The sequence below is a fragment of the Nomia melanderi genome, chromosome 1, assembly GCF_051020985.1.
Source record: "Nomia melanderi isolate GNS246 chromosome 1, iyNomMela1, whole genome shotgun sequence".
NCBI classification, from domain to species: domain Eukaryota; kingdom Metazoa; phylum Arthropoda; class Insecta; order Hymenoptera; family Halictidae; genus Nomia; species Nomia melanderi.
This window is the reverse complement of record NC_134999.1, coordinates 35912710-35940375: the sequence shown is the minus strand read 5'-3', so window position 1 is coordinate 35940375 and position 27666 is coordinate 35912710. Positions and strand designations below refer to the sequence as shown.

Here is a 27666-nt window from a genome sequence, read left to right as displayed (position 1 = left end):
AAGGGAGCCCGGCTGATTAGCTGTTATCGCGATAATAGGCGACGTGACGTGTATACGGGAAGGTCTCTCCTCTCCGTCGTCGCCGTCGTCGTCGTAGCAGGGGTAGGTTTGAAGTCCATTGTCTTTCGATTGGCCGTCCTTCTCCGTCGATTCAAACACCGGCAGACGTCTATATCCCGCGAGAGCGTGATCGAACGCGCTGCCGGTCGCTCTTAAAAAAGAGAGAGAGAGAAAAAAAAGGAAAGAAACGAAACGAAACAAGAAAAGGAATATCGGCATTATTTTCGTCAAGCACATTTTACTCGTAGCCAATTGAACAATTTCCTTTCTTCCCCCCCTCGGCCGTTTCTCTCCGGCGACAAGGTAAACCGGCTGTATCCGTTCGCCGAGGCAACGGACGACGGCTTCAAAAGGATTCGATTATCTCTCTTCCACGACAATTTATCTAATTGCTTGTCGTTCTCTATGCGGCCGAGGGCGGAAGTTACTTTCGTTGCATCTTTCATCTCTCTTATATTCGCGAAGGGTGTTACCAAGTGGAGAATCTCTTATCCGTGGGGTTGAAGTGTCAGATCGGGAAAACAATAAACCGCCGGCATTACTTTGCCGGATAATCAGCCAATCACGGAATCGGCGTCGTTCGTGATCCTCTTAAGGGCGGCTTTTCGAGAGCGAGCGAAGCTCGTTATCGCGTCTTAATCCGGGGAATCCTTTCAACTTTCAGCCGTGTCTACGCTTTCCCGACCTAACTAAAGGATTCCTCTGCTTCCTGCCGCCCTCTCCCGCTTCCTGCTCCTCTTCCTCTTCCGTTTCTGCCTTCTCTGCCCTGTCCTCCTCGGGAGGATCTGCCTGCCGCGCCTCTGTTTCTTGCTCCACCCATCCGCCACCCCGGCGGATCCTCTCTTCTTTGTCCCACCGCCGTCGCGATTTATTCCGCGGAACCCGGATGCATTAACGAGTGTCATGGAAATTAGTGGAGAAAGGTAAATCCAGCCCGACGGGAACAAACGTTCCGTGATCGGGGAAATGCGAGCTTCCATCCTTCGCGATGATTACGTTTGTGCCGAGGGCAATGCATGTGCAATCGGCGCAATGCCTTTTGGAGCCGGTGTTTTCACGGCGAGGATGAATTCGGTTACTCTTGGTGGAAGATTGAGTAGGTTCGACAGTTTCTGGATTTGATGGGAACCCTGGGACTTTGGAATCGGATGTTTCTCATTTTTCAGTGTTTTCATTGTCGCACGAAGGTTTTTAAGTTTATTCGTCGTTCTTTTTGCTGATGTTCAAGCTGAGTGTCTGTTAATAAGAAATCTATGGGAAATGTTCGTTATAAGTTTTAACTATTGGTTTCTCGCTGTTAACACTAGAACTACCGTACCAGTCGAAATGACTGGTTTTGATTCTTTTGTTTAGCAATTACTGAAATCTTCGAAGCATTGAGTATTCGAAATGATTTTGAAAATAAATAGTTTCATTTCAGTACTGTAATGAATGTCTGAAGAAACTGAAAGTAATCTATTGTTACTATTTTTATAGGAATTGCATATTAACCGTATTAAATGCTCGGTAGTTCTAGTGTTAAATCTGAACTGATCTGATTCACCTTATTCTACCCTAGTTCTCATCTTTTTATTTCATATTTTCCTGTTATTCATTTGCTGTGATTTTTAAATGAATATCGATCTAATTAGAATGTTACTTCTCTATAAGCACATTATTCAAGATCGTCAACATATTTCTAGAGATGAGTGGACACGATTTCGCTGTAGTTTATTGGATGAGACTCGAGCAAGCTCCGCCCACTGTCAGCTGACAAGATATAGTAAGGATGGCGACAGGACTATCAAAAATCATCATTACTCAGCGGAGCTTCATATAAAATGAAATTTCTTTGATACAATTCACAAAACTTCAACCAAAGTGGACGTTTACTTCTTCCTTCAATGTTTCGATCAAACCAACATCGAGATAAACTTCGAGTTACACTTATTTCTCTTTATTTCCAGCATACTGGAGAACAAAACATTTGATCCGCGTTCCTTTGAACCGTCCAACTCGTTAGAAGCAACGAAAACACGATTGTTCACTTTGATAACCGGAATTTCTTCGGGTGTTCTCGATTCATCCGCTATCCGGCGCGCACGAAGACCATCGTTCAGCCAACAGAGGTTAAAATGGAGGCTGTGATGCGAACAAACCCGAGGCGTGGAAGAGGGTCCGCAGTAGCAGAGGCAACACACACGAGTGGCCGGTTCAGGGGTTGGGTGTGAAGATGGAACGCCAAGGGATAGGAACGGATGGAGAATGGATATGGGGGGATGAAACACGGGGTTGGCTAGATAGATGGGCTGCTGGATGGTTGGCTGCTTAGCCAGTGGGTTCCTCATTACCGAGAACGCTCTATTCACACCTCCTCGCGAGGTCTACGGATGTCTACGAACGACGCCTGAATCTTCCCGCAGTTTAACCCTTAACAGTTCTACGTCGAGTCAGACTCGACATTCTATTTTATCGCAACCTCTACCTGTTTTAACCATTTCTTCTGTATTCATTTGTAGTATCACAATTGTACCATTTAAAGGTAAGAATATATTTTACTTTATATTACGATATATTTCAAGTACAACCAAGATTGGACCAAACTGGTAATCTCTTGCTACGAGTATATTCGTGACTGGCAGTGAATGAGTTAACCCTTAGCAGTCCTATGTCGAGTCAGACATTCTATTTTATTGCAACCTCTGTTTTAACAATTTTTTCTATATTTATCTGTAGTATCACAATTGTACCATTTAAAGGTAACACTTCAATGACTCCCAAATATTCTTGAATAAATAAATAGAGCGTCATATTAAGCTGTAATTGAATGAACGTCGACGTGAACCTCAAAGTGAGAAACCAAGAGCACTTCGGACTGCAAAGGGTTAACGTCGTTTTGCAATTAAGAATTAGTCGGAAGTTAAACTAGATGCGAGTATCTAAGATATATAATATCTACTTTCTGTAAATTTCCAAATCTTATATTTTATATACTTGTTCACATTAAAGTAATCTATAGATCTACATTGGAATCATCACAGCAGTATTCAAATTATCTCACAATTATATCCGATAAAATTTAAAATTATATTCATTACTGCCATTATATATAGAGTTCTATTGTCAAGTAATTCTTTATTACACCATAGTATTTTCTAATGAAATAACGTTCCTCCGAATAGCGCAATATTAACGTCATCAACGATTATATCCCGATTACGTGAACCTACAACTAATTTCTTAAGAGAGTTCCATTTTCGTCGCGGAATCGCAGCCATTGCTGCCGGGGAAGTTCCTCTCCGCGGCGGTAACTCCGCGGAACGTACCATTTCACACAATGCCTCTCTCGTCGGTCTGACGAACCGACGAACAGAGCGGCGTTCCCTGCAGGCAGTCGTCGTGCACTTCATCCCGCCCCTCGAAGATGGCACAATATTCCACGGCTGGAGAAAGTTGAAACCGTAGACAGGACAAATGTCAAGTGCAAATAGCTGGGAAACGCGGTGACGCCCGCCGTCAAACTTCGTTCCCTTGTAACGGGGAAGATTAACGCGTACCAGACCGACGCGACGCGACGCGACGCGATTCCGAATGTTTCACCGTTTTACGTCGCGCGCCGCGCCAAGCCGCGCCGGGCCCTCTAATTTCCAATTGAATTTCGAGTGGTATGTAAATCGTCGTTCCCCGTGTGGCTTGAGCGTCTCTCGCGACCGGCGACGGCGAAATTAGGAGGGTAACGGGGCCGCGCACGTCGATCCGTGGTCATCTGAACGAAAAGAAGGGTCCGTGGCGACCAGATGAGCGTGAAACCCGTGCGCCGGAGGGCAAACATTGACATATGTCCGCGTTAAACGTAACCGCGAGCTCCGAATCGAAGCCCTTGCAAACAGCGCACCCCCTCGCTCGACAAATCACCTTAGCTTTTTTCGTCACGGACGCGACGACAACCGCAAAAATCCTGCGTTGGAAATAGGCTTGCGATGTCTGTGGAAGTTTCTTCTGGAGGTGCAGTGACCTTTTGCGAAACGAAGTCTGACGTTGAGTTCGAGTGAATTAACCCTTAGCACTCCAGGTTTTTTTGTAATAGATTAACAACTGCAACCGCAAACATCCTGCGTTGGAAATAGGCTTGCGACGTCTATGGAAGTTTCTTCTTTAGGTGCAGTGACCTTTTGCGAAACGAAGTCCGACGTTGAGTTCGAGTGAATTAACCCTTAGCACTCCAGGTTGTTTTGTAATCGATTAGCAACTAATTTTTATAGTATTCCTAGCGAAAATTAGGAATGCTATAACATTTCTTCGATCTTCTATTTTCTTAGTACAAAATTCGGATGTGTGGAAAATCGAAGAATTTTAGGGTAGTTTCTTTAAGATTCGTTGAAATATTTAATATTAGAACTGGTGCAATATTGGAGCCTAGAGTTCAAAGGGTTGAATATCTTCAACGCGTATATGTGACTTACAATTTTTATGATTTCTATTTTCTATTTTCCCAATCGAATCGGATTACTATAATTCACTCAGTTGAACTATGATTATTTGAGAAGATTTCTATATTCCAAATAATGCTGCCTAATGCGGTGACATTCAGCTGGATGAACCTGCAATAATGCAATTCAATCAAATGATTTAATATTACATCTTCTCGATTTGGCTATTTTGCTCTATAAAACCGTGCGGCATTCAACGTTTTAATATTTCTCTAAAAACAACGTGGGATTTAATTCCTGGAGTTGAATATGAAGTGAACAAACATCCCCTATACATTCCAAAGAACAGCAGTTATTCAAGCATCAGTAATGAAGACACTCGAAGTTTTCATAACTCCAAATCCACCATCCCCAAACCTTCGAAGCTAATATATCTAACAGTAGTTTTGATTGCTATTGTTGTTGGATTGTTACATTCATTTCTTTAAAGAGACTCTTCGGCACACGTCAGTCTCAGTGTGCCTTTAGCCCCCTGATGAAGCCAGCTGCAATGCTGGCGAAACGTTGGGATAAAATTCCTAGTGGACACGGCTCTCTCCCGAAAGCCAAAACTGAATCCAATATATCTACTTCGACGCGACCATGCGCTATCCTCAACATCAAGCTGTCGCAGAATCGTCGATTCCTCATCCATCAGCATCAGAAAACTACACGAGGCCGCGCCGCGCAGTCGAGGAGTCCCGGGCGAAACGGTATTTGTGTCGCGTTCACAAAAGTCCCGAAAAACGTAAACGGGGTCAGGAGGATCGCCTTTATGCTCTAATACCATAATGCTTCTGTGCCGCGCACCGTCATGGAAATGGGGTCGTCCGACGTAAGTGTATTTGCCTTTAATACCCGGCCGAAGCCAAAGTATTACAAGCATTAGGGAGATAAGCCGGCGTGTCCTTTAAGCATCGTCAACGCGGCCGGCCCAAATCTGCTTGTTGTTGTTGTTGTTGTCGTCGCCAGTCGCTTCGGTGTCGCTGCCCACGGAAATGGAGCCAGCAAAGGGTTGCAACGGCGAGATCAGTGGAATCGTATCGCTCGGTGAAATCGATGAAGCGGCTAGTCCGAGATCAGGATCACCCTTTCGAGAATTCTAAAAGAGTCTTCCTCCGGGGCAAACCTTCGAAATTACGAGCCAGGATTACGAGGATTCTCGTGCGCCTTCTAGAAACCGTCCCTCGTGTAATCCACCGTTAATTGATCCGAGAAAACGAACCCGTAATCGCTGAAAGCATTTTAATCCCCGAACAAGTACCAGCCGCGCGGACTCTCGATATGAAATTGCAACGCGCAGCTCGTAACGCGATCGTGCCAGTTATTCGGAGGATACTAGGGGATGTTCGACGGTTGAAATTATCTTCGTTTAATTTGTACAATGGAGAGGAGATGCAGTGAAGTTTATTGTTTCGCTTTAATGGGCCGCTTCGGTTAAGCTAGATTAAATACAATTTGCAAGTTATTCATTTGATTTGAACGACCGGCGATCGAAATGGGAAATCGGGTGGATAGTGAATATTAATTACAAAACCTTGTCGCTAAGATGTACAATAATTACACAAACTACGCAGCACTCTACTTATAGGACGTCACGATAGAAACCTCCGAAGAATCCGTTAAAGAAACATTCACGATCACGTTGAAACACTTTCGACACAAATACGAGAATTCGTTACTAAGATTCCCTCTCGTGAGTCATGGATACCAATATTTGCGCATTTCCGATCGCTGCAACGTCGATCTCTAACGACCGCTATCTCCCCGAGCAAACGGAAGAATGAAATCGCGCCGAAACGATAAGCAGCGATTGGCACGGTACGATAAGCGATCGTCATCGACGTCTGAGAATGCTCACCTGCGCGCGGCAATATTATCTTATCCGATTAATTGCGAATGTCGGTGACGGCGCGATCGTCGGCTCTCCGCTCGTCCGGGAAACGGGAGGCAGACGTTTACAACTGGCTGTTTGGAAAGGCTGTCGGCCCTTGTCATCGTCATCGAGGATCCGCCGCGGGGATTCTTTCCCTTCCGACGTCTGCGCCTCTTCACGGGGAGATTTCCACGGGAACCGACCCGCGTATTACGGCTAGATACACGTGTATCGTGCGTGTGCACACGAACCGCACCGAATCATCGGCCTATAACCTTTATCCCCGGTGGCGGATACTCGCTAAGCCCGGCTTAACCATTTATAGGACGTTCTTACGGGCCATTGGCGGGCTGCCGCGGACAACTCGCTCCGCGATGCGAGCACACGGCACGGTTCGTGAATTAAATAACGTAACGCTGCCCGGAGATGCTCGGAAAATCGAGCTTCGCCGAGCCTTTGTTGAAAAGAGCATTGCGATTGGGAAAAAATTCCATTGAACTCTTCAATGGATATTTAAATTAGTAACTTTGGAACATTACGGTTTAGGAATATGTAGTCGATTATATCGTATGGGAACTGTAGGTTCCGGTTTAGCAGTATGAAAAATAAATTTTGAATATTTACAGTTTGAAGTTATTTTATTTGGAATCCGGTAGGGTTGTGTTGTTATTAGCCAACGATAATTTACGCTGGAATACCGGTTGAGTGGCGAGGCAAAGGGAAATAGAGGTAAAATACAAAATTTGAGGGATCCGCCGACACGAATATGAGCGAAGTATCGGTTTACGTTCGAAAAATATTAAAATATGAATGATAGACGCGGAAGCGTCCAATTTAGTCAACGAGGGGTGAATGTAACGCGCGGCCCCAGCGCGGGTTGCGAAATTCATTAACTGGTAAAATGGAAGTTTCAAAGCGAGCCGGGAATATCAGATGGAGTTCTTTTTCCAGAATTTATTTTCCAAATTCCCGTTGTTGTGGAGGAGTCTGTGACAAAGACTAATTGCCGTGGCGGCGGCGGCGGCGGCGACCGCGTGTACGGAACGATGGGCGGGTGTACCTGTCACGCCGGTAGATCGCGTTCTATTTATTTTCATAGGGGCCTCTCGTTTTTTTTTCGAATTCCAAGCGCTCGTGTCACTCAACCGCAGTTTTCCGCACTCTTTAGCAGCGGACAATCGTCCTGTCACGGCAATACCACCGCGGCGGAATTAATCGAGATTGAAAAAGTTTGATCCCGCTTTGACGTACAACGGGCACGTTCTTCCGGCGACGTAATATTGAATTTTAATGGCGAAGAAGTGGGTCATCTTTTTCAATCAAAAACCGTGCCTCCGCCTGATTTCAAAACAAATCAGCTAGGGCCTGTTTATCGACGAATTTTCAGATTTTTTCAGGTCTCCTCGCGCCCCTTTGCCATCGTCGAGGAATAAATTCAGCGAAATTTGAATGTCCTTTGGTGAAGTTTCCAGGGTAGTTTCGATTACGTGTTGAATATGAAGATTATGGAAAGTTAATCGCATGGAATGGCAAGAAAAGGATAGGATCGTTTCATTGTTCACGTTGGATTGGCCATTTGAGCCCCCGCGAGCGGCACAAAGATACACGGAGATACAAAATCTTTAGTGGAGGATCAAGAGGCCGTGCACTTGCGCAGTTTCCGAGCATTATAATGCCAGCATTGTGCGCTACTTTATGGGCTAGATACATATGGATGGGCACACGGGGAAACATACTCGAACACGCATCCCTGCGAAGGGTGAGGATGGTCTAGAATACCATTTGGTACACACGGGACCACTTTTTTGTGTCGGCAGCTTGCCACTTTGCTTCTAAATCGGGGCTAACTCATTGTTCCGTACGATCTGTACGTCCTCGTTGCCCGTTTACAACCGAAACTTCATTGCTCGTACCAGTACTTGCGCCCCTCTAAACCAACGAACGAAATATCCCTCAATACAAATCACATCAATCCTTATCCTGCAATTCATCGTAGAACCTTCCGAATCATGAGAATCCCTAAAGAATCGGAAGCTTGATATTATTACCAAAGTAAAATCCTTAAAAACGTCTAGCGTCTTACTCTTAGAATCTAAGAACCATGATTAAACCACTTAATTTTCTCGATTCTGAAAGTTCCCTCAGAAAATTAAAATAATTTGATTTCGGTGTAGTTCATAAGGAATAAAATGTTATTGACGATAATTGTAGCTCGCTTAGATCAGACGCAAATGAATTCTAATTCTACAGTTTAACACTAGAACTACCGTACCAGTAAAAATGACTGGTTTCGATTTTTTTCTTTAGCAATTATCGATATCCTGGAAGCAATGAATATTCGAAATGATTTTGAAAATATATAGTTTCACCAGAGTACTATAACGAACGTCTGAAAAAACTGAAAATAATCTAGTTACAATTTTTATAGGAACTGCATGTTAATCGTATCGAATGCTCGGTAGTTCTAGTATTAAATACGAAAGTGAAACAATTTGAATAAGCTTCAATGTATCTTTATCGTATGTAACGAATTGAAACGAAACTTCGGATATACCTTTTAAATAAATTTTAACATTTCGCTTTTGCAATATTCTACACCTGCACTTCAAAAATTGAAATAGCCAATGATAGTGCTAGTTTAACGCAATTTCAATACGCTTTCTCAGGAATGCGCGTTGACGCAAGATTCCGTCGTAACGGAAGGGTTAAAAATGATTTTTCCTTAAGCATTTCACAGAATGGGGACGAAACATCAGAGCGAAGCGTCCTATCCACCCCTTTCCGGTTCATTCCGCAGATTAGCCGAGGTTCGGCGTCGAATGAATCGGAGATCGCGAGCGTCGCCGCGAAACAAGGGTGGAAACCGGTGATCCGCGGTTCGAAGACGGTTCGTTTCGCCGCGGGGGGATGGGAACGGTGCCCTGCCCCCCTCCCGGCGTGCACACGTACACGGTAAACAGGGGTGTGGCGAGCGATCCCTCTAGAATTGGCGAGATTTCAGTGTCTGCTCGAAATCCGGCCCGTTCCTCCTCCCGGTTCTACGCGCTCTTCCTCCTCGCTGTTCCGCCGCCCCTTCAACCCCACGAAATCCCCGTCGGGCGTGTCATGCACGTTGTATTGTTGTATTGTCGGGTGCAATCTCGCTAAGCGTTTCACGGGGACACAGAAATCCCTCGCGCCGCGTTAACCTGTCCACCCACGTCACGCACATCCCGCGTGCACGCTCGACAGAGACGGAGGAAAAGAGACGAAGAGAAAGATATACAGGGTGTCAAGGAAATAGATGCTCGAACATTGATATGCTCTATCTTGTCTAAGATAGATGGGTCAAACGAACGTGTGAACCCGAAAACTTCTCCTCGAGATAATCGATATTCTTGTGTTATCAATCGATTAGAATAGCTGGCAGATTTAGAATCTATTATTTCATATTAATATAACCTTTAGAAATCAGAACTCTCGCGATGTATAGGAGACGTGAAAGAGTAAATGACGAGTTAGTAGAAATGATTCTTTAATTATTATAACTCGATTGTAAAGAAGTCAAAGGACAAGACTATTAACACTTTGCCAAGTACACTCATCGGAACTCCTATCGAAGCATTTTTCTTAATAAAGCTGAAACTAGAAAGTCAATATTCTTCATAACGATTGATCTTCCTAGTATCTCACATCTAACAGAATTCGGTTCGTTCGTTACTTCACCAAGAAAATTAATCTTCAAGTTTATGTAAATAATGCTGTCACGAATTCGGATGACGTGGTAAAGTGTCAAGAAAAATAAAAGACCTCCCCATTGAGTTAGCAATCTAGATATAAATTGAAGTATTTAAGTGTCTATATCTCAGAAAGCTATAGTCCACTTCACCCCTTCCTCTCCCTCATGGCCGGAAGAACAGCTTGTCCGCCTATTTCCTTAACACCCTGTACATACAAACGTGCACGTACACGAGGGACGAACGCAACGACACGACTGCTTGATTTCAAGAATATGGTCCACCCTCCGCAGAAAGCACTTTTTGTTCTTTTACCGAGCGCAACCCGCAATCGGCACCGCGACGTCGCTTTCGTTTTTCCCTGCTTCTCTTTTTTTTCCGCTTTGTCTCCCTCGTTCGTCCGCGATCGTCTCGGCTGATGCTACACCCTCGACCACCCCTTTCCCCGACCGTTTTTGTTCGTGCCTTCTGTTTCTCTTTCTCATTCCCGCTCCTCTCCGGCCTCTCTCCTGCGCCCCTAAAATCCCACGAACTCTTTTTAAAATGCCGCTATTTTCTTCGTCATTGTTCTTGACTCCGCGAAACCAGGTGACGCATCCGGGGGTGCTGGCAGCCGGATCGCGCGCGCGGGAAACGCAATTTCTTTAAGTGTTCGTGCGGCGAGCGCGCGCGCGCGCGGCGTTTCATTGGATTATCCGAAAACGCGGGACGGGGTGCGAGTTAAACTCTTACTTGTCAATCGCAGGAGGCATTAAATACCGATCGACGGTCTTTGCTCGTTTCAACCCCCACCCTCGTCCCCCGAAATGCCATTTCTCTCTGTCTCTCTCTATCTGTTTCCCTCGGCCCCGGCGTTCCCGGTTTTTCGAGCCCACCCCCGGTGGCTGTTATTAAATTAAATTGGACCCTAAAATCGCCGGCTCTTCCCCGTGACAAAGAGACCGGCGCTCTCCACCATTTTTCGTATCATTGATTCACCCAGCCCCGCAAATAAGCACCTGTTATTTCGATTGGACAACGGCCATCGAACAACGCGCGCTCCCACTTTTCTCTTTAGCGGCGTCGTCCGCCCCGTCGGTTAATTGGAAATAGTACCGTCACCGGTGCTGCCGGTGATTTTTTTCCCCCGAGTGCCGGGCGCGTTGAGTAGCCGCGATTGGGAAAATATTAATCGTAATAGTGAAATGACAGTCGCTGTATGATTTCGGGGGATTTCCATGGTATAGCGGTGCGCGGCAGTTCTGTCAAACTCAAGGGTTCACCGTCTGTTTTATAAAAATAATCTATCAACGTAGGATATATGATTTTAGGGAAGCTTATAGAAGAGTGTAACAATTCGAATTCTATTCTATTCGACGAGAATTCGTCAATCTAAACAGTGGTAACTAGTGATCAGATTTAACTACCATTCGTCTATTCCAATCAATTGATCTACATTTTAACCCGTTGCACTCGGAAGTTTCTCAGTAGAAGTATTTCGACATTTTCTGATATAGACGACATTGTTTGAAACTAATTTAACGATCATTCACAGATAAATTAAGCAACAAAGCTATTTACTCAAACATTTCACATTCCAAAATATAATTTTAATTTAAAATACTGAATACCCAAATCAAGTGGTGACTGAGAGTCACCTTTCGAGTGACCTTTCTTAACCCTTTAAACTCCGTAGGCTCCAATATAGCACCAGTTATAATATCAAATATTTTAAAGAATCAAAGAAACTAGCCTAAAATTATTCGATTTCCCACACATCCAAATTCTGTGCTAAGAAGGAAAATACAAGATCGAAGAAATGTTATAGCATTTCTAATTTTCGCTAGGAACGCTATAAAAATTAGTTGCAGTTGCTGATAGATTACGAAACCTGGAGTGCAAAGGATTGATACAGATCATGTCAGGAGTATAACAGTTCCCAATAACAGCTCACCTTCAAACATTTTCTCGAGTACCGCGTAGTAAAAGAAACTAGCCTAAAATTATTCGATTTCCCACACATCCAAATTCTGTGCTAAGAAGGAATATACAAGATCGAAGAATTGTTATAGCATTTCTAATTTTCGCTAGGAATACTATAAAAATTGCAGTTGCTGATAGATTACAAAACAACCTGGAGTGCAAAGGGTTAATAGAAATCACGTCAAGAGTGTAACAGTTCCCAAGAACAGCTCACCTTTAAACATTTTCTCAATTCCCGCGTAGCAAATGGTACAAAAAAAAATTCTTCACACGAGCCGGTGCTTCCTCTTTTAACGGTAATCCCGCGGCGAACGCTAGCACCGGCGGTTCAATTGAGAATCCTGAATGAACCTGGCCCACGCTGGAAGGTAGGTGGAAACGCAAACGAGCCGCACTAAACAGATAATCGTTAATCTATTAGATTATTATGGGAATTAGTGAAATGAACCGTGGTCCAATTTATTGGTCATAATCTCGGCTACGCCTCCATTGTCGTCGACGGCGCGTTGTTGTTGCGATTGCCGTCGTCAGTCGGGGTCCTCTCTAATCCTTGGCCGCTGCGAAGTCTACGGGCGAGGACGTCGGTTCCCTTTACCGTCAAGTCCGTCAAGGCGTTGCCGATCGTTTCACCGGGTTTCGACTGGTCCGCCGTATGAACGAAGAACCTGGCCATTGATACCCGCGGGGCATCGAGGATACCTGGTCGCTTTAATTGACGCTGGAACCCGAAGGATTTCAGGCCGACAATGCTGAGATTTACTCCTTTTCTCGCAGATAAACCTCTCGTTCGAGCTTCAAAAGGGTTGCATTGCTAGCTTCTTTCACTGATACACTGCGGACCTGGAGGATCTGGTACAACGACATATTATTACATTTTACATAACGATCCTCTCCCGAAGATTAACTGAAACCTTCGTAGAATGCGATTGTCGATACGAAAGTGCATTTCTATGCTAGAGTGCAATTTTCGAGACATGTTGGATGTTCAATTAGTGAAGACAATCGTGTACTTTTGACAAGTTCGAAGTATAAAGGAAGATCAAATCTGTGAAATAGACGATGTTCTTCGTATTTCGTTTTAATTAACACTCCAGATGGTTTTGTAATCCATCAACTGCAACTAATTTTTATAGTATCCCTAGCAAGAATGAAAAATGCTACATTTCTTAGATCCTTTATTTCCCTACTTAGTGCAAAATTATGATGTGTAAAATCTAATAATTGTAGTTTCTTTAAGGTTCATTAAGTTCAAAGGGTTAAGGATATCAAAGACGAACGGTGATAAGAATCAGTGATATATTCTTCTGTATAAACAAGCGAATATCACTGCGCCAGGCTTGTTACAGTTACGTAACTCGAGAGTTACGCAAGTGGATTCAACAAGGTATCAAGATATCGTTGCGTAACCGTGTCGCGAGAAGAAGAAGAAGGAGAAGAAGAAGAAGGAGCGTAGTTGAAGAATACCGCGATCATTACCGAGGTTCGAGTTTAGAAAACAGAAATAGCCGGCGAAAAGAAAAGGAGGGGAACAGATTGAAGGGAGTCAAACAGAACATATTCATTCGGCAGTTCCGCTTCCCGTTTGAATCGCTGGCAGTACGGTCCATTGAAGATTTTCAGGATGTTCGCTCGGCCCGCAGGCAGGTACGAAGCCGGCCAGACACAATGGCGACTGTTGCCGCGTTCCCGTAACATCTCAATGGGGCCCTTATTATCGCCACTGTCGAAACAAGTTTCAGAAACACATTCGTTCGTCATTCATTCGCCGCCTCCGCCCTGGCGGGCCAAGGAAAAAGGAACGATGAAAGGATGAAACGACCGTGCGGCTCGTAAATACGTAATTTCCATGTCGGCGCAATAATTGAATCGCGGCGTGCCGGCTCTGCCGGACATGCACAGTGAGGGGAGAAAAAGAAGTGAAATAACACGATAATGGGCCGGCCCTTGCCGGTACCAATTTTTCAGCCGCGGGAACCGCTGTTTCTCGAACGGTTCGTCTGCGGTTCTCCCGGGTTTCGCCACGTTGCAATTTTCTGTTCGCTCGGTTGACGAAAATTATACGGATGCTTCAATAGAATTAATATAATAGAAGAGAAAGGTAGAACGTTGTTTTTAATTCAGCTAATTACCTCCGAAACTTTACACTTGCAATTTCGATGCATATTGATACATGTATACGACATTTAATTCGTCGATCCTTACAAGAAAATACTGAGGAAATCGATTCGAGTATCGAAACATTTCCTTGGGAAAGTGGCGTTTAAGCTAATACTATTTTCTATTCGCTTGGTCGACGAAAATCATACGGATGCTTCAATACAATTAATACAATAGAAGAGAAAAGTAGGGCGTTGTTTTTAATTCAGCTAATTACCTCTGAAACTTTATACTTGCAATTTCGATGCATATTAATACATGTATGCGATAATACTATTTTCTGTTCACTCGGTCGACGAAAATCTTTCGGATGCTTCAATACAATTAATATAATAGAAGAGAAAAGTAGAACGTTGTTTCTAATTCAGCTAATTACCTCTGAAACTTTACACTTTACATTACAATATATTCACATATATTAATATGCATCGAAATTGCATGTATACGATAATACTATTATTACTCTACGATATTCTCCAAGCATCATACATAAATAACAATATCAATAAAACACATCGCAAGAACAAATTACTCCAGTATCGCCACCGCGATCCGGAAGCTTCGAAAATGACCCGAAAATCCCAAGCGCGCGCCCCTAAACCTCATTACATTCCAGTGCCCTCTCGAACGGCGGAGAAAAAAAATATATCAAGCGAAGAAACACGGGTAGCGGAAAAAAAACCGGTGAAATAATCCACGATAGGATTGTTCGGGGAACGAGCACGGGCTCGATTAATTACAGGCCCGGCACTTCATTCCTCTCGCCTTGACGGCGTTCTCCTCTCTCCGGCGCCGATGTCGGCGCGCTAGGCTATTTCCGGTTCGATGACCTTACCGCGTCGTCGGTGGTTGGTCCGCGGCACAGCTCGCAAAAGGGGTAGCTGGTTAATTATCCAACGAAAGTGGACGAAAAGAGAGAGGGACGACGGAACGCGCTCGCATTCACCGGGCGATCAGAAGAGCGCAGCGAAAGCGAGAGACCGGGTGAAAATGGCGGGGGCCGCAAGGGCGGCGGAGGGCGCACGGCTTAGAATGAGGACCGCGCTGGTGGGAGCGAGAGGCGGCGAGGCCGGGAAAGGGGCGGAGAGAAAAGATTCGCCTCATAAACACTTGGAGTGTGACAGGATGGTGTCGAGTGCACACATCAAAGCGGCGGTGCAAGGGGCGCAATCTCGCGCCCGTCCTAGCGACTTTGGCTGCTCTCGATGGCTAGAGTGCGCTCAGGAGCGCGGAGGACGGACAGACGAGCCCCGCCGCCGAAGACAGAGACAGGCCGATTGTTTGTCGCTTTGTTTGATTTCGCATTCACGGAGATAGCTTTCACTTACGCACCGCGGACCAAGATTAAACAGATTCGAAAATGTCTCCGGCACCCCTGGCGACCTCCTGCCGGCGCGACCCTCTTCCCGACGCCGGCGACAACCCCTTCGGGGTTGCGTGCGTGACGCGGCGCGTGCACCGTCGACGCGATTACGCTTTTTTCCTCTGGCGGTTAACGCGACTTGACCCACATACCCCAGATGTTTAATTAAATCTGATCGGCGCGGTCCTCGCGCCTGCCCAGCGGTGAGAAATGAACTACTGATTAGAAATTTATGGAGTTCCCTGGAAAAGGGAATTTTGTCGTGATTGTAGGCTGATTTACCGGTCACCTCGCGCGATTGGTACAAGCAGGTATGTGTTATCGGAGTTTGTAATCTTCCGTCGTTCCCTCGCATGGGGATTAACTGTAAGAATTAATTGGATCGTTGGTTTTGTACGGATATACAGAAATATTCATAAGGAACAGTGAGCTAAGAATAACTTTCATATGCAAATAGGATTCCATCTTCGATTACCTATCCACAGTCTCCTAATCACGGTAAGACTCCGCAAGGAACGATCAATCCCAAATCAGTAGTCCTACGTTGAAGCTCAAAAAACCTCGAATCAAGGTACCGTTACGGAAGGTGCATACATTCAGTGACTCCTCATCAGAATGATTCTCCATCCATCCATCGATCTCCGTGCTCCGTTTGATTTAGTCCGAGCTGTCGAGGGTGTAGACGCGTAATGATGAAGATAGCTGTTCGCGTAGAAGATGGAGTAGGAAAGAGTCGGCGGGAGGGTCAGGCGGGTAGAACCCGAATCGATGACACTCCTATCGCGGGAATCGGGAACGAAGGTGTCGCGGATCGTCGGCGGGGCGAGGGGAACGGAGCCCTTCACATTTGCTGCCGTGGCTCGAAGAGGGCCCGTCATTATAACGTGGAACCGTCGCGTTCGCCTCTCCAACCTCCGGGTTCTCCGCTCGTTAGTCGGGTTCGCACGCAAGAATTCGCACTCGACCACTTTCTTCGATGTTTCCTCCATCAATCTTTGAGGTTCCTCCGCGGCGGCGGCGTCGACACTTCTGTTACCTGGCCGCGCCGCTCGCAATCCAATTTGCCGTTTCCCCCGGACCCGCCGCTCGCCGCCCCTCGCCGTTATGACACAATAAAGTTTGATTATCATGATACCCGAGGCTCGTATCCGATTCCGGGCGAGCAGGAGCACGTCATTATAATGCGCTCGGTTCCTCGTTAGCCCCGACGGACGAGCCTTTTACCCGACGATATCCCCGCGATTACCGCGAACGGAATTTTTTCCATTAGCCCGAACGCCGGCGGTGCGGAGGGCGCGGCGGAGCGAGGTCAGGAACGGAAAGCGGAGTCGGATTGAAATGAATTTCGCGTGGGAGCCTCCGAAAAAAAGAGCCGGGGGAAAAAACGGAAAAAAGTAATTCTTTTGCGCTCCGCGCTTCCAGCGGAGACTCTTCAATACGAATTACCGGGGGAATGTAATAAATTAACCCCCGGCCCCGTTCGCCCCGTCGCTCTAATCCCCATTACGAGATTACTTCTCGAAGTTTATTTCAAATATTTAGACTCGCCGGATTCTTTGCAGCGCGTGTGTGTTTCTGTATTGATTGAAAACCCGAGGCCCGCCGCGTGGGAGTTAATTAAGCGCTCGCCGGGGGTGTGTTTAATTAAGAGGTCACCGTGAACGTCACCGCGTCCCGTTTAGAGTATCGGCGCAGATAAAATGGACACGCGCGGCCCCGGGATCGCCTTTGTTATCGGGGCAAGGGGACCGCGCGCCGTTGCGATAACAAAAGGAAACGGCGGCGGCGCGCGAACGGATACGCGTCGAACCGTTCCGAGCGATCCTCGCTCCCCGTTTCTTCGCCGAGACCTACCCCCGAGCGCGTGGATCGCTAAGTATTCCGTTTAGTCGACCGACTCGACTCGGCTGTCACACGAACGATTCGGGATGAATCCGGACGACTGGCCGCGCCGTCCCCTCGCGTTTCACGTAGGCGTCGAACCGTGCATAACGATCGACCGGGCGCACAATGATCGGGGGTAGGGGGCCAGCCGAGTATTCGACGACTGTGACACCTGATACCGCGTAATTAGACGGGGCAAGCGGCTCGGGGACCGAGAGTTCAACCGTTCCTGTAACTCAAGAATCGGGAACGATTGTTCGATGCACGTTCTCCGGCGACTATGTTGCCGTTACTCGATACTCCGTAACGTCCGGGTTTCTGCTAATGGCTGTGCGAGTATTTCCTGTTTCGAGTTCCTTCGGCTGAAAATTGAGATACTAGGTTTGACAACGTGTTATTAGAATGCAGGAGTTTAAGGCTTTTAACCTCTTGCTCTACGAGTTACTTCTCCGCTACGATCGATGCAACTTCGTCATTAATGATTTATTAAGGAAACAATTGCAGGCATATTCTATATCAATCTTCACAGTGTAATAATTGATAACAGAAGAGTAATACTTAATTTGAATACTCGGTAAATATAGATAACTGAAGATAGCCACGTTTTCTCAAAAATATCAAACACTAAAATCTAAATCCTCTAACCGTAAAAAAATTCCACAGGTGCAAGCACGACGCGAGTTAACTCCTGACCGCCCCAAGCCCGAATTCCGAGAGGCACAAAACAGCAGTCGTCGTTTCAAACGCATCCGCACAATGTTTCTCTCCGCGCGGACCGAGGTACGTTGGAAATCCGGCGATATTTCGCGCGGAAAACGCTTCTTTCGGGCCGGGAATCCTGCCGGTCGTCGTGTACTCCGCGGCGTGTGAATTCACTCGACTGAATTCTTTCATGAATCCTGTAACGAGCCAGGCGTGCAGAGGGCGATCTGCGATACAATGACAATGCCCGGGGACGCGGCGGCGGCGGCGGCGGCGGCGGCGGCGGTGTATGTAATGCCGTTGTGCACAGCGATACAGGAAGCAGAAAGGAAGGAGAGAGGGGGCGAGAAAGAGAGACGATCTATCGAGGGATGAAGAGGGTAATGAAGAGGTGTTGAACCGTATCCCATAAACCCCTATCGTCCCGAGGACCAAGGGTCTCTTTGCATAATAACTTACAGTTCGCTCATCAGTTACGGGTTTTAACCAATTACGGGGATATTAATAGGGGGTGGTTGGGCTCGGCGACGCGTTGCAACGGTGGAAGAGGGTGGTGGCTGCGCGCACCGTCCGTGTGTCCCAAAACACGGGACACGCGGGGGATGAGTCTCATTTATGTACGCTGATATCGTCCGGGGGATTTCGCGTGTCCCGCTGCGCGGTCTGCACCCCCACCCCCTCGCGTCGGAAATATTTGTTTGTCTCGATCGTATCGGCTGGTACTTCGCTTCCACGACTGCGTTTAATACCGTCGAAGCTCGTCGACAGGTTTTTTTTGCGCCTCTCGCGTTCCGGGGCTGCGGAAATCCTCTTATCCGCGGACTGTTCCGACGTTTCCTCCGGGAAATCGTTTGGGTAAGATTGTGCTTGGATAGTTTGTACGATCATCTTTTTATTGATGCTTGGGGTTGATTCTGGGTGTAGAGATGTATGTAGTAGAGTGTATGCAAAACGAAGATTTTTAAGTTGTTCAGAATTTGTTTTGATAAAATCGTTCGTTCTCAGTTTTAAATGTTAGTTCGCTGTCGAGTTTGACTAGTTAGATTCGTCTAGGTCTCCTCTAGAGAGAAAGCTTTGGATTGCTGTTTGAATTAATGGGAATTAGGTTATCTATAATATTCCTATACATAGAAGTTATGTTGCTATACACAGAAGTTACTATATTATTATATAATAGGTTATTATAGTAGTAATACATATATATTATATTATATTATAATATTATATATTATATTAATATTATATTATAGTATTATATATTATATTAATATTATATATATATATAGAAGTTATGTTGCTATACACAGAAGTTACTATATTATTATATAATAGGTTATTATAGTAGTAACATATATATTATATTATATTATATGTAATATTATAATATAATATATATTACTACTATATATATCGAACTAGTCATTACATATATTTATCTTTATCTTTTAAGAATGAATATATATATTATATTACTATAATATTACTATAATATTACTATAATATAATATATATATATATATATATTCATTCCTAAAAGATAGAACCTAAGGTATGTACAGACAGATCCAAGAGTCCCGTGAGTATTGAAGAATGATATTGAAATTTTTAAAGCGACCGCGATTAACGTTACATCGCCGAATATATTGCGCGAGGAGCGCAGGTACAGGGGCACCGATTTCCAAACGATTTCACGGTTCCACGGATCCAGCGCGTCGGTTTCTTTCGGCGAAGGGCCGAATGGGAAAACCGGAATCGCGGTTGAACGAGTCAGTCGTATAAGGGCGCAAGGGCGGTTACTTTTGTGGCGGCGGCCAAGGAAAACGTTTCTCGAGCGTTGCACGGTAGCTGGATGGTAGCGACGACTCAAGGAACAGCGTGATGCCGACTCCAGGTGTTAATAATCCTCACCTAATTGTCCCACCACGGGCCGGATAATTCCCATTAAACGCCGCTAAATACTTGTTTGTATACAACCCCCGCTGATCGGCGAAACTTCTTTACACCTTTCTTGAAAAGTAACAAAGGACTTCCTGCCGTTTTTCTTAAACCACGATTCTGCCATTAACGAGTTGGCCATTGGTTACCGTAAGTCCGTCGACGCAGACTCAGAGGAAATTTGGAAAGTCGGATTCTACAAGTGAATACTACGAGAAATGCTTTGAAGAATCTTATTTCTAAGTTACGGGGATTGAACAATCTTTCGTGCAATTCGTTATATTCGCTGGTATATGAAAACGGTTGTTAAATGCCATTAATTCTGCGGTAAACCAAGGAAGAACCGTTTTTAATTAAAAAGCTGAAGCAACGGCTGGTATTTAACTGCATCTTTTTATAATCGCGTACATTTCCATAAAATCCCTTCATAAAAAAATTTCCAAGGAGATATTACGCGCGATATGAAAACGCGGATTTATACGGGGAAACTGAATGTTATTTCCTTTTTCAAATTTAAACAAACGTTCCACCCCGACGGAACTTATTCTCCACCGGACGCAAGGACACACCTCGTCCTTTAAATTCTCCTCCGGCGCACGGAATTTTTCGTCCCACATCTGGTCCGTGCATTAGCGATACCATCGCCAAACACGCGTCAATATCTCGAGTGACACTGGCCGCTCTACGACCCAGTTCATCCCACTGCAAAAAAGTAACTCGAATTCCATTGAACCGTCGCGTCGAGTGCCTATTTCAAAAATTACAATTACCCGACAACCAAGAAACAAAACCACCGAACAATCGCAAATCCCGTAAACTCCGATTCACCTCGAACCGCAACAAAGGACTTGAAAAAAACCCTTCATCAAAAATTCCCAAAATAAAAAAAAAAAAAAAAGGAAATCACGTTGTCATACTATTTCCACGAAAATCCGAATATCGGGAAACAGCGTTGATTTGCGAAAAACCCCGCGCCTCTTTCATAAGTCATCGCGCGCCAATTAATAGTGGAATTTCAGCCCGGAGCGCGGCCGATTTTATTTTTTTTTTCCGTTGACACGTACGGGGTCTGTATAGAGAATTTTGCACAGTGACGAGCGCCGCGTTTGATAAGGGACGTGTACTCTGCCGCGATGAGTCCCGATTTAATGGATAGAGGACAGATTCTGCAGATACATCAGAAGGCCGGCGCGATATCTCTCGCACAGATCGGGTCGGAATCACGTCGTCCGCCCTTTCTCTCTGTCCCGCCGATAGGTGGGCACCTACCCGACCCTCGATGCCGGCTCCCGGCCACCCACCGCTATCGATCCGTCTCCTTTTTCCACCTTTGACTAACTTTTGGCCCCTCTCTCGCTCGCTCGCTCGGCCGCGACTCGCCGGGAGGAGGTCCCGCCGCCTCTTCCGAGCGCTGCAGATTGCATCGCGTCTAATGGCAGATGATGCGCCACTCGCTCCCTTTTCCTCGCTCTTTCGCACTTTCGCGCCCTCCTCCGTTGCCGATAACGGCCGTCGCTTTTCTCGCCCGATCCGATCGAGACGTACGGTGTGCTTAAGGGCTGGTTCTTTCGCCGATACCCGCGAGATTAGGGATCGAACGATGCCACTCGGAGATTAGGACGCTCCTACCCTCGTTACGTGAGCTACGCTCGGGGTAGGTATTCTTTTTTTTCGTCGGAGATCGATACTTCACGGTTGAACGGGTCCTTTCTGGACACCGCTAATTTTTTCGGTTTGAGGAGCGCGATGGCTTCCGTTGGGAATCTAGGTGGATGAAGGATGTTTTGTTATGTCTGAGTTCATTGGTAGTTGTAATACGAGGCTGCATTATGTGATGATTGATTGTTTTGTATTGCAGTTTTATAGATTGTATCGCTCGGATTATGATCGAAGCTTGAAACTTAAGTCGGAAATTGCGATGCTTTACTTTCACCCTGTAACGAGTTTGTCGAGTGAAAGATTGTACAAAACATACCAAGAACTTCGAGGAAGGGAAACATAAACATTACAGCTGCAAATTCAGAATTCTAAGACGAATGTTCCGTTAAATATCGTTAAGTTCAATATCGACATTAATAATTCGAGAAACATCGTCAAAGGGGTGCATGAAATATCGTTTGAACAGCATCCGGGTCAAGCCTGCCTTATCTGAAATCTGCAGGGAATCTACATCGAAGCTTCCTCGGGTGCGGCTGATACTCGATCAAACCGTCCCAAACTCGATTTACATTAACACGCCCGTTCAAAGAGGAGCCTGCCCTAAATCACAAAAGAACGGGGGAGTGCAAACGAGCAAGAAAACACACGATCGTTGGTATCGACGATTTTATTGCATTGGTTTCGACTGATATTTACAACAGGGGGGAGGGACACATACATATGCATTTCCATCTACTCTACCGATTATCTACATATATAACGTTTCTGTAGTCTCGCCGTTAATCATGCTTAATTAATTCACGGTCGTTACGCTCGCTGCTTATCTAACGCGCACGGTAGAAACGGCGGAATACGAATCGATTGGTGTCTCCGTCACGTCGTGTTCCGGAGGCTACACGCGCGCGGTCGCGAGCGAACGCGAATCACAAACGCGCCGAACGAAGAACACACAAGAACGCCCCGGTCGGCCGCGCGAGTTCTCCTCGTTCACCGGCCGAGCCGGTCGCCGGCGGTAAATAAAAATGCATCGGGGACACGGTGCGCGTGACACGCGACGAACGAAGAATATCAATGGAGAAACGTCCTGTCCCTATCGCAGAAGCTCCGCGCGATCTCTCGCGCGACACCCGGCTAGGATAATCGTACAACGGTGTAATGATAATAATGACTAGACCGCGGATCTTTATGCAGATATCATCGACTAACGTACGAAAAACAGAGTCCCGATAGAAACATCTTTCGCATCTTTCATTTGTTACAAAGCTTCGTTGTCCTCGCTGCACACGTGGAAACGATCTCGATAGACCGGCGGTCGTCGCTCGATTTTTGTGCCCGACAGACTCGCGATGTGCCGTAAATGCATAAAATCCGAAGTCTACGTAATGACCAACATTTCGTTCGCTATCTACGCGTCGCTTAAAGCTACTATCACACCGAATTTATACATTTCGCCTAAAGTTAAATAGAGTAGATATGCGGTTTGGACGTGTCGCTCTAGAGTGCCTCTTGCCGTGTCGTCTGTCCTGTCTCTCTCTCTCTCTCTCTGTTCGTACCGCGGGACGTGCCGCGGGGGAACGACGGAGGGAACGCTTGATCCTGTCGAGATTTCGGAGAAATATCACGATCCCCCGTCCGTCTGCTCGCCACCTCGTCGACGATCGTACACGTTTACGCGCCTCTGCGGCCAGGTACAAATATTTACAAATATTTACACGAATAAGTAATCATCTCGCAGGTTACCGATCGATTGAGCCTTCATGCGACGATTAAACCGATATCGCGGGGACCGGTTCCCAATAACGATCCGGCCAGCACGCCGTTCCGCCATCGCGCCAATACCCCCCTCTTCCCTTCGACCCTCCGCGCCAGGCCGTTCTCGTCTCTCTCTCTCTCTCTCTCTCTCTCTCTCTCGCTGTTGATTTAACTGCAGCCGCGGTTTATTTCGCCGATACTATCCGCCGTCGATTATTTGCTTTCTCGGATATGCGCGGCGCTCGGCAATTGCTCGGTTCGGTGTTTTGCGGCTCGCGCGGCCGGCCGATCGGGGGCTCGGTTAAAATATCATTGTCGCGGCCGGGATTGTCCGCGGCGAGTCGCCTAATTCGATTATCCGCGCTGTTTCACCGGCCACGGTTTTTGTTCGATCGGCGCGGCCGGATCCGCTTGTTTTCGGAAATTAAGAACCGGGCTCCGACGCGTCGCTCCAATGTTTCTGTTTTCCGCCGGCGCGATGCTTCTTTCGCGTCGGGATGCTTCTGGTCTTTTTCGACTGGCTGATTAGCTTCGATGTTCCTCGTTTGATGGATGCACGGTGTTTCTTCGTCTCCTTTAGACGCAATTGGAGTTTATCTAATAAATCCTGAAACCGTTTCGATCGTTTCTGCTTCGGGAACATTGACAACGAGAGAAATAAAAAGTCGTAAAAGTGAAGGAATCAATGAGAAACGTTCCACGAAGTTTAAAGTTTAAGCTTCAAGCGTGAAACGAGGAATTTTCGTTGCCGAACTCCGGCGTTCGAGCATTGAAAACTTCGAAACCCGATCAACGAAGATTAAGAAGTTTGAATGATCGACGATCTCCGCTAATTTCCGTCGAAACCAAGGGAAAAGAGGAACGATCGAAGCTCGAAACTTTTGATCCGCGCGGTACGCGATCCCGCAGCGAACCGAACGACGAAAGGTCCGCGGCGGAGCACAATGGAGCCCCGATCCGATACAGGTGCGACGATTCTCACTGAACGTCGCTCGGCCGGGTCCCGGAGCGAGGCAGAGCCGAAACACAGTTCGCGCAGCCCGCGCCGAAGGAGAGCCAGCTTCCCTGGGAAACATTGATCGTCCCGTGTGTCATCGGACCGTGGGAGACGTCTCCCGCGGAAACGGATCCACCGGCGAACCCGAGGCTAATCTTAAGGTAAAACAGGAATGATCCCGACTCCCGTGACTTTTGGTTGCCGTAGCTGAGGTAGTTGGTTGTCCCGTGGCCATCCGCGCCGTCTTCTCTCAGCTCTCTTTGGTATATCTCTTCTCGGTCTCCCAGCGCTGCGGGCGTCCCCGATCGAGCAGCACTACGATCCCCGACAATCCGAAGCATACCATACTCCAAATTCCAGTTCCATCCTCTTCAGGGTTCATTGGCGTGCCTTGACTTCAACGGCGGACTCGGTCGTCCGGTGTCCATTGTACAGCAGATCCGGCCACGGATAAGACGTCACGAGATCGTCCTTGGGAAGCGGATAGTCTCTTCTGGGGACGACGTCGGGTTGAGCCAGGTAACCCGGTGTACCTGGCGGCGGCAGCAGAAACGGCGGCACGAACGAGTGTCCGCCCGGACCGTGATGCACCGACGCGTAACCAGACTGCTGACCGTTGCCCTGAGCCGACGCGCTCAATTCGTTCAACATCGGCGGTCCGGTGTCGTGTAGTTTCCTCATGTGCTTCTTCAAATCGAAGTTCCTGCAGAATCCTTTCCCGCAGATCTTGCACGAGAACGGTTTCTTGTCCTTGTGCGTGAACATGTGGAAGTTGAGGTTGTAGCTCTGATGGAACGCCTTCGGACACATCTTGCACTTGTGCTCCTTCTCCGGCCTGTGCGTCAGCTTGTGATTCTTGTAGTTGCCCTTCTGATGGAACCCTTTGCCGCATTCCTCGCAGGTGTACGGCTTGTAGTTCGAGTGTATACGCCGGTGAGTGTTCAGAGTGGAACTCCTGTTGAACGCTTTCCCGCAGATCGAGCACTTGTGCGGCTTCTCTTTGGTGTGAATGATCTTGTGCCTGCACAGGGTGCTGGCTTGCCGGAAACCCTTGCCGCAGATCTTGCAGAGGAACGGCCTGGCTCCGGTGTGGACGGGCATGTGTCTGTTCAAGTTGTAATTAGCGTTGAACACCTTCCCGCAATCGGGGCAGGTGTACGTTTTCTGTTTGTTGTTCTCGGTGATCTCGTTGCTCCTCGGCCCTGGGCTCTTCTTGCCTCGCTGGCTCTCCGGCGAGACTGCCGTCAGGCTCACCTTCGAAGACGCTTCCTGGACGGCGGTGGGCGGCGCTGAGTTCTGGGGTACCGTCGGCGTCGTCGCCGGCGGCGCCGGGAACGCTCTCAGCAGCGGGTTCGGGTAATAGTAGAAGAACGGGTAATATTGTAGGTACGTCGGCTCGTATTTCTTGAAGGCGGATGGGATCGCTGACGGTCGCTTGTCCGGCTCCATGATCTTCTCGATCGAGAAGGTCAGGTTGCGGCAAGGCGTCGGCGAGGACACCCTCTCGGTAGGCAGGCTGGTCGGTATCTCCAACGCCATTGTATTGCCGGTCGAGAACGGTCGCATGGTAGGACCTGGAATGGAAACGTGAACCAGTTTATTATTTTCCGTCGAACGCCGGCTTGTTCTCTGCGGCTCCGTGAACGAGCGACGTGGGTGCGCGCCGACGGGAATGGCCGCGAACCCTCCCTTTCGCGTTAACGCCGCCCATTCGGGTTTTCGGTCACGCTAATTTCGGCCCGGGCTTCTGCTTTACCCCTTGTGGACATGGCGTCTGGATATTTTTATGGAACTGTGTTTCTTCTTGGAAGATACTGGTTTTTAATAATCAAGCGTCTTTCGAATGTTTCTGATAATTGTGTAACGATGACATGTTCGGTCGGATGTTTGTATTCTGATTGTGAATCGGATTGGAAATTATTTGATAAATAATATAGTGTTCCTAATGAAAGAAAGATTCTTATTTTGTTAGATACTTATATAGTCTTTGCATAGGAAACTTAATAGCAGTGAATCTGGAGAATTGAATTTTTCTCCGATGAAAACGGCATCGTTTCACGAGCTTGGGAACACGATTTTTACAGGCGTAATTGAATCCGCTCGTGTAATTCCTAGCGCGACACGCAGCGTGCACGAGGCTTTAGCGGCGGAATAATGGGGGAGTACCCAAATCATGGTGATCAATTTGATGACTTCGAGGACTGTCGTTAGTGCGCCGCGCGTTCCTCCCTTCGCAGAACTCTGTTAATGTTTTAGTGAGCCGTGCAGAGGGACGCGGACGGAACCCACATGTCGGCGAATCCGAGTGAAACATGTGGTACCGGCTATTATATCCACTCAATTGGCCCTCGTGTTGACATAGAAAAAGAGGACGGACTGCATTGAACGATGGGGGCTGGCAAACGTCGAACATCGACGAGGGAATGCTCTACTTCGCACTTCATCTCGGAGCTAAACGCCTCTGAACGGCCGCCATGTTGGTTCCTTTGGCCGACGGACGACGGAACGTGCCACAATCGAGTTCAAAGTATCGTCTGGGAATTTTCGATTCGGAATGAAATTTATTATCAATGTGCTGGCATCTTGATAATTAAAGCTTCATTCCTCAGTAATTTTTTCTTTGACAATAATATTCATTGATGAATGATTCTTTAACTTATTTTATTTGTGCATTTCCTGTCGGTTTCAAAGGAACTGTGACACTGATTATAATTGAGCTCCTTGAAATTATTGAATACTTCATGCTTTAGATTTTCATCGGCGAAGAATGATTACAACACAATTTGAAAACGAAGAAAGTGCGCGTTGCCGATGGAAGTCAAACACGGTTGATCGTCGACAAAAGAAAAAGCGCTAAATTAACCAAGAGCTCGTTGTTGCGAGGGATGATCTTGACCCCGGAGCCACTGTTCAATCTAATTACGTATGCGCACGCAATTTGAATGTTGATTTGCGCGCAAAACGGCATGAATATACAGGTAGCCATTAAGCATGTGCAACATGAAAAGGGGGATGAATGACGGGGGCTGAATGAGACGCGAAATGGTCAGCACAGTTGAAGAGCAAGCTACCCCGAGGTATCACAGAAGGTTTGCACCGTCGAAAAGTAGAAATGTTTGCCCTGTAGAATGGCGTTATGTTTGGACTTGGAATGA

The 27666-nt window shown here is 46.8% G+C and overlaps 1 protein-coding gene across 1 annotated transcript in view; it reads right to left on the bottom strand.

Moving 5' to 3' along the window:
* Positions 1–22471: 22471 nt before the first annotated feature.
* The window catches only part of LOC116432716 (uncharacterized), a 31782-nt gene continuing 26587 nt past the window's right edge, over positions 22472–27666 (bottom strand). The window contains exon 2 of the mRNA XM_031989963.2: positions 22472–26085. Within this exon, the coding sequence (XP_031845823.1) occupies positions 24890–26077 (1188 nt within the window). The 5' untranslated portion in view covers positions 26078–26085 and the 3' untranslated portion in view covers positions 22472–24889. The remainder of the gene's footprint in view (positions 26086–27666) is intronic.